Below are 12,338 nucleotides of genomic sequence, written 5' to 3'. Positions count from 1 at the left end.
TATTATTATTATTATTATTAAACTTTATTTGTACCCCGCTAGCATCTCCTGAAGGACTCGATGCGGCTTACAAAGGCCAAGGCCTCAATACACAACATACAATACACTTAAAGCAAATTAAAAACAATTAAAGCAGTATTAAACAACAAGAACCACAAGCAATAAACAATACATCAAACAAGATAAAACTGGGCCGGGCCAGAGTAAAGGGTACAGGATTAAAAGTGCTGATGTGACAGGTGATACGTAAGGATTATAGGCTGAGTCTAAGTGCTAGGCTGAATTTGAGTGCTAGCCACTTTATGCCTCTTTTGGGAGAGAAGAAGTGGAATATAAATACATAATACATATTGCATGGGATTTTGAAAAATTGTAGGTAAATTTCAGGCAAAAATGGGCATGATCAAAAACAAAGATGGCAAGGACGTAACAGAAGCCTAAAAGATCAAGATAATGTCGCGAGACTATACAGAACATCTATATGTTGTTTATTCGTTCAGTCGCTTCCGACTCTTCATACCTCATGGACCAGCCCATACAGAGCTCCCTGTCAGCTGTTGCCACCCCCAGCTCCTTCAGAGTCAAGCCAGTCACTTAAAGGATACTGTACAGGAGTTGATTATAAATTGTATGTTTTTAACTGTATTTGTGTTTAGATTGGCTGCAGTAATGCTGGAGCAGCCTAAGTCAGAGGAGTCCTCCATGTGCGTTGCCATGGAGACTGATGCAGGAGAGAGGGAAGTGGGAGGAGCTTAGAGGGGAGAGTTTGAAAAACCGACAGTTAAAAATCAGTTAGGGTTTAGGTTTAGAGGAGTGAGCAGTCAGGAGTTAGGTTCAGGGGAGTGAGGAGTCAGGAGTTGGGAAAGAAGGTGCGCAGGAGCAATTAGTAGTAATTATACTGTAATTATACTGTATGTATTGTAGCGTGACTGGAGATAAGAATATAGATCTATTTGGTCACTTTCCCCTGCGTTTCTGCCACGTGAGGTAAGTTATAATATTGTGAGAAATGGCACACTGGACGCAGAACTGATGGAGATGAGGCAGTCTTCAAACAAAAGTTAACAAGTTTATTGAGCACAAAGCGTGTGGTTGCAAGTTGTAACTTTTCTTATAGAACTCAGAATAATGCTTGGTTAGTTGAATGTTACACTCTTTCAGGTTATACAGTATCTTCCTGAGGTGAAGCACTTATTACAAAACAAAGTTTCAATACAGGGATGTCTCCCTTGTCTGATCCTCCCCTGATCAGATACTTAATAAGCTTATTCTTTAGCCTTTCTTTAGACTAACGGAATACTGGTTATGTTTCCCTTATCAGCCTCTCTAGCCTAAGAAACTTCCAGTAACTTAATCTGGCTTTCCAAACCCTCGAAACTTTGCTTCACAATTCACTCTCTTACAGCTATAACCTCCTAATCTTTCCTCTATCAATTCCTCACTCTCAAATCTTAACTCCTGACTGCTCACTCCTCTAAACCTAAAACCTAACTCATGACTGTTCACTCCTCTAAACCTAAACCCTAACACATGACTGCTCACTCCTCTAAACCCTAACTGAACATAAACTGTCATTTTTCAAACTCTCCCCTCTAAGCTCCTCCCACTTCTCTCTCTAGCCTACATCGTCTCCATGGCAACGCACTCCTCTGACTTAGGCCGCTCCAGCATTACTGCAGCCAATCTAAACACAAATACAGTTAAAATCATACAATTTATAACCAACTTCTGTACAGAAGGAAAGGAAAGGTGGCGGAGTGACTTGTGAGGCAAAACTTTGAGGCTTTGAAAAGCTGGGTTTGGCTATTGGAAGTTTCTCAGGCTAGTGCAGCCAAATGGTGAAACATAGCTGGAATTCTTTTAGTCTAAGGAGAGGCTAAAGAATAGTTTACTTAGTATTTGATCTAGGGAGGATCAACTAAGGGAAACATCCCTGTATGGAAACTTTGTCTGAAACAAGTGCTCTACGTCAGAAAGATACTATGTTACTAGAAAGAATGAACTGTTAAAGTTACAAGTATTATTCCAAGTGCAACAAGGAAAAGTTACGTCTTGCAACCACACGCTGTGTACTTAATAAAATGGTTAACTTTTATTTGAAGATTGCCTCAGCTCCATCTATTAAGTGCCATTTCTCACAATATTACAACTTACCTCACGTGGTGGCAGAAACGTAGGGAAAAGTAACCAAATAAATCCACATTCTTCTCTCCAGTCATGCTGCAGTATATACAGTGAAATTACTACTAAGTTATTTCTTTCTTAATAAAGGAGGAGGTGCAATTGAACAGCCTCCCTTCTAACTTGATGGTAAATTTGGTTCCTAATCGGCAACCTCCATTGCAAATCGGCTAAGTCTTTTTAAAATTGGGAACTGGGGTAAAATCTCCTGAATACTGGTTCCTTTCAAATTGGTGGCAACAAGAAATCATCCCTCAGCTCCCCTGCTTCTTTTCAGATACCATCCATCCATCTTGCCCTTTGTTGGCCCCTCTTCCTTTTTCTGTCCATTTTTCCAAGCATCAGTCTTCTCTAAGTTTTCCTGTCTTTTCATTATGTGGCCAAAGTATTTCATCTTTGCCTCTAATATCCTTTCCTTCAGTGAGCAATCTCAGAATTTTCTTCCAACACCACAGTTCAAAAGCATCTATCTTCCTTCGCTCAGTCTTCCTTATGGTCCAGCTCTCACATCCCTAGGTTACTATAGGGAATTCCATTGCTTTAACTATGTGTATATATAGAGGGAGGGGAATGCAGAATATCTATATAGGAAGCATAATAATATCAATAATAGCTTTGACGGTGGTGTGAGTGAATTAGAACCAGACATCCTTAGGAGTGAGGTTAAATGGGCCTTAAGAAGCATTGCTAATAACAAGGCAGCAAGAGATGATTGGATCCCAGCTAAAATCTAGAAATATTATGCTGTCAAGGTGTTGCATGCCATATGGAAAACACAAGAATGGCCATCAGATGAGGGAAAAAATCAGTTTATATCCCCATACTAAAAAAAGGGAAATGCTAAAATGCTCAAGCTTTCATACAGTTGAACTTATTTCAAATGCCAGTAAAGTAATGCTCAAGATCCTGCAAGGTAGATTTCAGCAATACATGGAGCGAGAGTTGCCAGATGACAAGCTGGGTTTAGAAAAGGCAGAGGAACAAGAGACCAAATTGCCAATATCCCCTGAATGGAGAAAGGCAGGGAGCTTCAGAAGAAGAAAAACACATTTATTTCTGTTTTATTGACTACTAGCCATCCCCTTCCACCCGTTGCTGTGGTCCAGTCTGTGCACATGTGTTTTGTGTGTGTGTATATGTGAGTATATATTTGTGTATATGTGTGTTTGCATATATGTGGTTTTGTGCATGTGTTGTAATGTATTTTTTTGTCTTTTAAGTCTCTTCTGCTGTGTTTTTCAATGCTTTAACGAGTGATGGTCACTCGTTGGCCTGATATGTGTACTGTGTCCAAATTTGGTGTCAATCGGTCCAGTGGTTTGTGAGTTATGTTAATCCCACAAACAAACATTACATTTTTATTTATATAGTTTCTAAAGCCTTTGACTGTATGGATCATAATAAACTATGGCAAGTTCTTGGTGGTATTGGGATACCAAGCCACCTTGTCCTGAAGAGTCTGTACAACAAGAAACTGTAAGAACAGTAGAAACTGTAAGAACAGACCACAGAACAACCGACTAGTTCAAGATTGGGAAACGTATAAGGCAGGGCTGTATACTCTCACTCGTACTATTCAACTTGTGCAATGTGCGGGGCTTGACAAATCCAAGGCTGGAGTTAAAATTGCTGAACATTAACACCCTTAGATATGATCCCCCTCAATGGATTGTCACCTTGTCGTGGTGAGGAAGCTTGGGTGTGTTCCAATGAACTTGCAGGCACAACCACTGGAGTCATGCACTCTCAGCAGTGGACACAGGGCAGGTTTCAGACCAAGTACAATCCGAAGACCCGGAGACCTCAACTGTGGAGCAGGCAGAGGATAGTATGGTACAAATTACAACGGCTGTGAAGGAGGAAGAAGGCTGCAACAGATTGAGAAGCCACGGTCATTGTTTTAGCCATGCCATTGGATAGAACCTTACTCTTTGAAGACTGTGTGTGGACCGGCTGTGCACCAACCTCCACACATTAAAAAAAAAACCCCACACACAGCCGTCTTCCAAGAAAAATAAAAACAAACGAACAAAATGGGGGCTAGAAAAGGTGACCTAAACATAGTTTGCCTCTCTTACCCCTGACAGGACTGCCACATCCAGTGTGGCCAAAAAAGAAAATGAACTTTGGAACCTGTAATGTACAGACACTGATGGACAACACTGAATGCCCCAAATGCAGAACTACTACAATTGCAAGGGAGCTGGGACAAGTTAACATCAACACAGCAGCACTTCAAGAGTGCCGGAGAGCAGGAGAGGGTCACCTGAAAGAAAGAAAAGGAGGCTACACCTTCCTTGTTTGTTTCCTCTCTGTTGTTTTGCTGTTGTAATTGTAGAGGTTTTCTAATACTTGTAGCCAGATTTTGTTCATTTTCATGGTTTTCTCCTTTCTGTTGAAATTGTCCACATGCTTATGGATTTCAATGGCTTCTCTGTGTAGTCTGACATGGTGGTTGTTAAGAGTGGTCCAGCATTTCTGTGTTCTCAAATAATATGCTCTGTCCAGGTTGGTTCATCTGGTGCTCTGCTATGGCTGACTTCTCTGGTTGAAGTAGTCTGCAGTGCCTTTCATGTTCCTTGATTCACGTTTGGATGCTGGGTTTGGTGGTCCCTATGTAGACTTGTCCACAGCTGCATGGTATATGATAGACTCCTGCAGAAGTGAGAGGATTCCTCTTGTCCTTTGCTGAACGTAGCATTTGTTGGATTTTCTTGGTGGGTCTGTAGATCGTTCTTATGTTGTGTTTCCTCATCAGCTTCCCTATGCGGTCAGTGGTTCCCTTGATGTATGGCAAGAATACTTTTCCTCTGGATAGATCTTTGTCTTTACTCTCGTGGCTTGTTCTCGGTCTTGCAGCTCTTCTGATGTCTGAGGTGGATTATCCATTGGCCTGTAAAGCCCAATTTAAAAAACTCTAAAATTACAACAGCAAAACAACAGAGAGGAAGCAAACAAGGACATCTAATCACCGCTCAACAAAAGATTGCCCCAGACACTGCCAGGTCATCAAATGCTAATCAAGGTGGTCAATTGAAACATTCACACCTAGCTCCAACAGACAAGAGTTCTTTGTCCCACCCTGGTCATTCCACAGATATATAAACCCACTTTCCTAGTTCCAACAGAGCTCACTACCTCTGAGGATGCTTGCCATAGATGCAGATGAAACATTGGGAGAGAATGCCTCTAGAACATGGCCATATAGGTCGAAAAAACCTACAACAACTCAGTGATTCCGGCCATGAAAGCCTTCGACAAGACATTGGGATCCAACAGCTAAGAAAAGGAAAGCCTTCCAAACATTGCAGAGACATCAACTGTACTGTTAAGAAAAAGATCTATGCTAGTGCAAAAGCTAAGGTCCAAAGAAGGTCCAGAGAACTCAAGAACGTATGGTAGACAAAGAAGGCTGAAGAAATCCAATACCTGGCAGATACCCATGATGCTCAGGGATTATTCAAAGCCACAAATGCCATCTATGGACCAAGAAACCATGGAACACACCCTCTAAGCTCATCAGATGGAACCAAACTTCTGAAAGACAAAAAAAATCAATTGCACTACACTGGAAAGAACACTACCAAAGCCTCCTGAATCGCAGCTCCAATGTGGCCAAAAAGGTTCTCTCACAAATCCCGCAACAACAAACCAGGGATGAGCTTGCAGCACTGCCTAGTTTGGAAGAAGTCAGCAATGCCAACAAAAAAATAACAAAGCCAGAGAATCTGATAGGATCCCTGTTAAAATCTTTAAAAAGGGAGGACCTGAACTAACACAACAATACCAACTCATAGAAAAAGTGTGGGTGACAACATAAAATCCCAGCAGATTTCAAGGATACAACCATCATCACCCTTTTCAAAAAAAAAAGAGGAAAGAACAGACTGTGGAAACTATCGAGACTTAGAAGTGGACTTCTAACGTCCACTGGGAAACTCCTCACAAGAATCCTTGCAAACCACCTTCTACCCCTCTCAGAAGACACCCTCCCAGAATCCCAGAACGGCTTTCGGCCCTCCAGAGAAACAGTGGACATGATCTTCACTGCACAACAGCTCCAAGAAAAATGCAGAGAACAAAATCAATCTCTGTACATGGCATTCATTGACCTTGCAAAGGCATTCAACCCAGTGAATCGCAATGCTCTCTGGACCATCCTCCAAAAAATTGGTTGCCCTAACAAATTTGCAAACCTAATAATAATAATAATAATAATAATAATAATAATATTTTATTTATACCCCGCCACCATCTCCCCAAGGGACTCGGAGCGGCTTACATGAGGCCAAGCCCAACAACACATCAATAAAACGGAAAAGCAATAAAAAAAAGCAATACAATGCAATACAGATTAATATAAACCACATATAACAGTAACATACAAGGATTTTAAAAAAACTATGGCTATGCCAAATGTAATAATTTAAAATTTAAAAAATAAACACTGGACATGAACGAGGTGGGATATATCTGGTAGGAGGGTTTTAAAGAAGTGAGGGGGCGCAGTCCAACGCAATCCAGTAGTTAAAGTGCATTTGTAAGGACATTTTGCTGGGAATTGTTTCTTTATTCCGGGAAGGCACACTGGAACAGCCACGTTTTCAGGATTCTCCTAAATACTGCCAATGTTGGGGCATGCCTGATATCCTTTGGAAGTGAGTTCCAGAGTCGGGGGGGGGGGGGGGAACCACCGAGAAGGCCCTCTCCCTTGTCTCCACCAATCGTGCCTGCGAGGGAGGCGGGAGCGCGAGCAGGGCCTCTCCGGATGATCGAAGAGATGTTGTGGGTTCGTACACAGAAATGCGGTCATGCAGGTAGGCGGGTCCCAAACCATTCAGGGCTTTGTAGGTAAGAACCTGCATCTTGAATTGGGACCGGAAGATGAACGGCAGCCAATGTAGCTCCTTAAACAGGGGGGTTGACCACTCCCTGTAAGTAGCACCAGTTAGTAACCTGCTGCCGCCCGATGGCAAGCTATTTAACCTCTGCAGACATTAAACGAAGGATACAGCAACAACTATTGTACCATCCTGCGGCTCCTACATGGTTTTTTTTTTGGAGCGGGGGGGTTGTGTCAGGAGCGACTTGAGAAACTGCAATGACATGATGGCAACAGTCTTGGACAGCAATGGCTCCCAAAGTGACCCATTTAAGATGGAATCAGTTGTCAAACAGGGATGTGTTATTGCTCCACCTTTATTTTCCATCTTCTTCGCTATTATACTTCATCTTGTTGACGGTAAGTTTCCCACCAGAGTGGAAATCATCTATCGGACCGATGGCAAGCTATTTAACCTCTGCAGAGGTTAAACGAAGGACACAACAACAACTGTTATAAAACTCCAATATGCTGATGACGTCATTTGTGCGCATTCAGAAGACCTACAAGCTACTCTAAACACCTTCGAAGCATACAAGAAGCTCAGCTTGTCATTGAATATCGAGAAAAACAAAGTGCTATCCCAGCAGGCACTAGCCAATCCATCTTAATGTCAGAAATACAGCTTTATGGTGTAACATTAGAAAATGTTAAACATTTCTGCTACCTTAGCAGCCACCTCTCCAAAAAAAATTAACATTGACACTGAAATACGCCACTGCCTGAGCTATGCGAGTGCAGCATTTTTCCAAATGAAGCAAAGAGTGTTTGAGGACCGGAAACTTGTAGGGAGACCGAAGTGCTTGTTTATAAAGCTACTGTCCTCCCAACCCTGCTATATGCCTGCAAAATGTGGACTATCTACAGACATCGCATGCAACTCCTGCAACGATCCCATCAGCGTTGCCTCTGAAAAATCCTGCAAATCTCTTTGAAAGACAAGTAGACAAATGTCAGCGTGCTGGAAGAAGCAAAGACCACCAGCACTGAAGCAATGGTGCTCCACCATAAACTCCACTGGGTCAACCACGTTGTCTGAATGCCCAATCACTATCTCCGAAAGCAGTTACTCTACTCCAAACTCAAGAATGGAAAGCAAAATGTTGGAGGACAAGAAAAGAGATTTAAATATGGGCTCAAAGCTAACCTTAAAAACTGTGGCATGGGAACCGAGAACCAGAAAGCCCCAGCCCTTGAGCTCTCTAGCTGGAGGTTAGCTGTGACCAGCAGTGCTGTAGAATTTGAAGAGGCACAAAATGAGGGTGAAAGAGAGAAACGTGACAAGGCAAATCAAGCTAACCCCAACTGGTACTGTCTTCCACCTGGAAACCAATGCCCTCACTGAAGGAGAGCATGCGGATCAAGAATAGGGCTCCACAGTCACCTATGTACCCACCACCAGGACACCGCACTTGAAGGACAATTCCTACTCAGACAATGAGGGATCACCTAAGCAAGTTATAAGATAGAGATGATTCAACTTTGATGGCCAAAAGCTGGATTGCATTTAAACATTAAAAAAAACAAGATTATGGCAACCAGAGTAATTGATAACTGGCAAATAGAGAAAACTGGGAGACAGTGACAGACTTTGTATTTCTAGGCACAAAGATTACTGCAGATGCAGATATCAGCCAGGAAAACAGAAGTTTCCTTCCTGGGAGGACAGCAATGGCCCATCTCAATAAAATAGTGAAGAGTAGAGACATCACACTGGCAACAAAGCTCCACATAGTTAAACCAATGGGATTCCCGGTAGCAACCTATGGATGAAAGCTGGACTGTAAGAAAAGCCGAGCGAAGGAAGATAGGTGCTTTTGAACTGTGGTACTGGAGGAAAATTCAGAGAGTTCCTTGGTCCACAAGAAGATCAAACCAGTCCATACTCCAGGAAATAAAGCCCAACTGCTCACTGGAGGGAAGGATATTAGAGGCAAAGATAAAGTACTTTGGCCACATAATGAGCTCAGAGAGGACAATAATGCTGGGGAAAATAGAAGGAAAAAGGGTAGATCAAGGGCAACTTGGATAGATGGTATCCTTGAAATAACTGTCTTGACTTTGAAGGAGCTGGAGGTGGCCATGAGGTCACGAAGAGTCAGAAGCGACTGAACGAATAAACAATAACATGGTATTTTGTGTCAGCTGCTCTGAGTCTCTTTTGAGAGAGAAAAGGTGGGATACACTACATATTATCAAAATTATAATACTAATACATATTGTATGCTTGTTAACTTTGAGTCTCTTTTGAGATAAAAGGTGGGATATAAGTATGTATAACAACAAGTGCCTTGGACCACGAGAAGATCCAACCAGTCCATACTTCAGGAAATAAAGCCTGTCTGCTCATTGGAGGGTAGTAGAGGCAAAGATGAAGTACTTTGGCCACATCATGAGAAGAAAGGGAAACTTAGAGAAGACAATTATGCTGGGGAAAATGGAAGGAAAAAAGAAGAGGGGCTGACCAAGGGCAAGATGGATGGATGATATCCTTGAAGTGACTGGCTTGACTCTGAAGGAGCCAGGGGGAGGTGATGGTTGACAGGGCACTCTGGCGTGGGATGGTCCATGAGGTCACAAAGAGTCGGAAGCGACTGAACAACAAACAACAACAACAACAACAACAACAACAACAACATGTATTGTATGATTCTGAGTGTTAGCCATTTTGAGTCTCCTTTGGGAGAAAATAGGATATAAATACATATAATAATAATAATTTTATTATTATTGTTGAATCCCCCAGTGACACAGTGGGTTAAAGCACTGAGATGCTGAGCTTTTGACCGAAAGGTCACAGGGCTGCAGGGAGCGGGGTGAACTTCAGCTGTCAGCCCCAGCTTCTGCCAACCTAGCAGTTTGAAAACATGCAAATATGAGTAGGTCAATAGGTACCACTCCAGCGGGAAGGTAACAGCGCGCCATGCAGTCATGCCGGCCACATGACCTTGGAGGTGTCTACAGACAACGCTGACTCTTCGGCTTAGAAATGGAGATGAGCACCACACCCCAGAGTCGGACACGACTAGACTTAATGTCAGGGAAAAACCTCTACATATAATAATAATTTTTCTGAGTTCCATTTGTGAGCCAAAGCTAGGTTTTTTTCATTAAGAAAGAAAAAATATGCCTGAGGCTCACAAATGGAACTTTGAAAAATGAGATGGAGAACCTGAATCTGGCAGCCCAAGAACAAGCCATTAGAACAAATGCCATCAAAATCAGAAAAAGTTGACCACAGATCCCAAATGTAGACTCTGCAAGGAAGCAGATGAAACAAATAGATCACATCCTCAGCTGCTGCAAGAAGATCGTGCAGACAGACTACAAGCAGAGGCATAACACCGTTGCTCAGATGATTCACTGGAACTTGTGCCACAAATACCATCTGTCAGCAACAAAGAACTGGTGGGATCACAAGCCGGAAAAAGTTACAGAGAATGAACATGTCAAGCTACTCTGGGACTTACGAATTCAGACTGAAAGAGTTTTGGAACACAATACTCCTGACCTCATGATTGTGTTAAAAAACAAAGTATGGACTGTTGATGTTGCAATCCCAGGTAACAGCAGGATTGAAGAGAAACAACTGGTTACACAACATGAGGATTTAAAGATTTAACTGCAAAGACTCTGGCACAAGCCAGTAAAGGTGGTTCCAGTGGTATCGGCACACTGGGTACAGTGTCTAAAGACCTTGACCTGCACTTAAACACAATCAGCGCTGACAAAATTACCATCTGCCAGCTGCAGAATCATAAATCATAAACAACTAATGAACAACTGTATAGCTAGCTTAGACCAATGACATGATTTGTCTGTGGGAACCAATGAAAATGTATATTCCATTTACTACCAAAGTGATAAAAACCCTGTTGCCCCATTGGAGGTTGCAACAAACCCTTTGATTGCATTCCTCTATGCTTGTTTGTTGTTATTGCTATAGCCACACAATAAATACTTTTTTGCAGTTTAAAAGACTCAGCTTTTATGGTGTCCTTCCTGCCCCCCCCCCCCCCCCGATGGAATGCCTTTTTGGGAAATATTTTGATTTCTTTGCCCCTACACTACTACTGTCTCAAGTGGTAGTTGCGGAGGACAAAAGAGAGGGCCTTCTATGTGGTGGCTCCCCAGCTCTGGAATACCCTCCCAAAAGAGGTTGGGTTAGCCCCCACCCTTGAATCCTTTCGATCCAGCCTAAAAACATGGATTTTAAAGCAGGCTTTTGGCCTTGAGTAGGCTAAAATGGACCCACATGAGGTTGAAACTCTGGCACTTTAGTTCTAAATTGGGGAAAACTAGTTTTAACTACAGATGGTCTGCATTTTTAAAATTGTGTTATTTTATTATCTTGTATGTTGATAGTAGAAGTTTTCATAATTTTTATGTGATATTGTTTTATGTACCATTTAAGTTATGCTGTAACTTAAAGTGCTTTGTAAGCCGCCCTTTTGGAAGAAGGTGGTGGGATATACATAGTTTATTATTATTATTATTATTATTATACTACAATACTACAATATTACTAGTAATATGACAGTATATTAGTTTATTAGTAATAATACTAATTATTATTAGTAACAGTAGTATTAGTATTGGTTCTGAGGATGTAACAAGGTCTATATTTCCCTTGTAATGCTTACATGTTTTCTAATCCCAAGGACAGAATTGGAGGAGTCCCTCCTTTTGGAGCAGTAGGTGGGGGCCTGTGGCTGCAGGAGGCCACGCTCCCAAACCTCACCCCACTCCCAAACCACGCCCCCTTTCCGTCAGACACGAATTCCCCCCACAGAAATACATTCATGCCTAATATCTATATCTATAGTTATAGGTGTGTGAACAGACTTCTTCATGAAAGCCGGACGAAAGGCCCTCCCCCTCCTCCTCCGCCGCCTTCGCCTCTTTCACTCACTTTCACCTCCACCAGCTCCGCCGCCATCTTGGCTTCCAACAGCCAAGGCGCCAAGGAAAGGTGGGAGGGCCAAAGCGAGCGCCAGCCCATCGGATCCCGCGCCGCTGCCACGTGACACCGAAGGTTGACTAATCCGGAACGAGCGCTCGTGAGTTCACCCCGCTCTCCAAAAGCTCCTGTGTCTCGACGGCGCATGTGCGGCCCCGACAAGTGCTCTTTTCTCTCTCTACGTATATATTTAAATTTTATTTCAAAGAACTGAAAAAGCTCCAGCCTGAAACACTGTGCTTTGGAAGTGACCGCGGGGGGACATTTTCCGAAACCAGTAACAAAACAACATGCAGTCAATTCTTCCCTTCCTTG

General features: G+C 42.5%; 1 protein-coding gene across 3 annotated transcripts in view; it reads right to left on the bottom strand.

Moving 5' to 3' along the window:
* The window catches only part of LOC137095077 (E3 SUMO-protein ligase PIAS4-like), a 254,857-nt gene extending 242,836 nt beyond the window's left edge, over nucleotides 1–12,021 (bottom strand). For all 3 annotated transcript variants that reach the window (XM_067461287.1, XM_067461288.1, XM_067461289.1), the window contains exon 1: nucleotides 11,976–12,021. In XM_067461287.1, the coding sequence (XP_067317388.1) occupies nucleotides 11,976–12,002 (27 nt within the window). In that variant the 5' untranslated portion in view covers nucleotides 12,003–12,021. The remainder of the gene's footprint in view (nucleotides 1–11,975) is intronic.
* Between the last annotated feature and the right edge of the window lie 317 nt (nucleotides 12,022–12,338).

The sequence above is a fragment of the Anolis sagrei genome, chromosome Y (assembly GCF_037176765.1).
Source record: "Anolis sagrei isolate rAnoSag1 chromosome Y, rAnoSag1.mat, whole genome shotgun sequence".
NCBI lineage: Eukaryota > Metazoa > Chordata > Lepidosauria > Squamata > Dactyloidae > Anolis > Anolis sagrei.
Note: the sequence above shows the minus strand (reverse complement) of the source record. Positions and strands in the feature narration are given on the sequence as shown.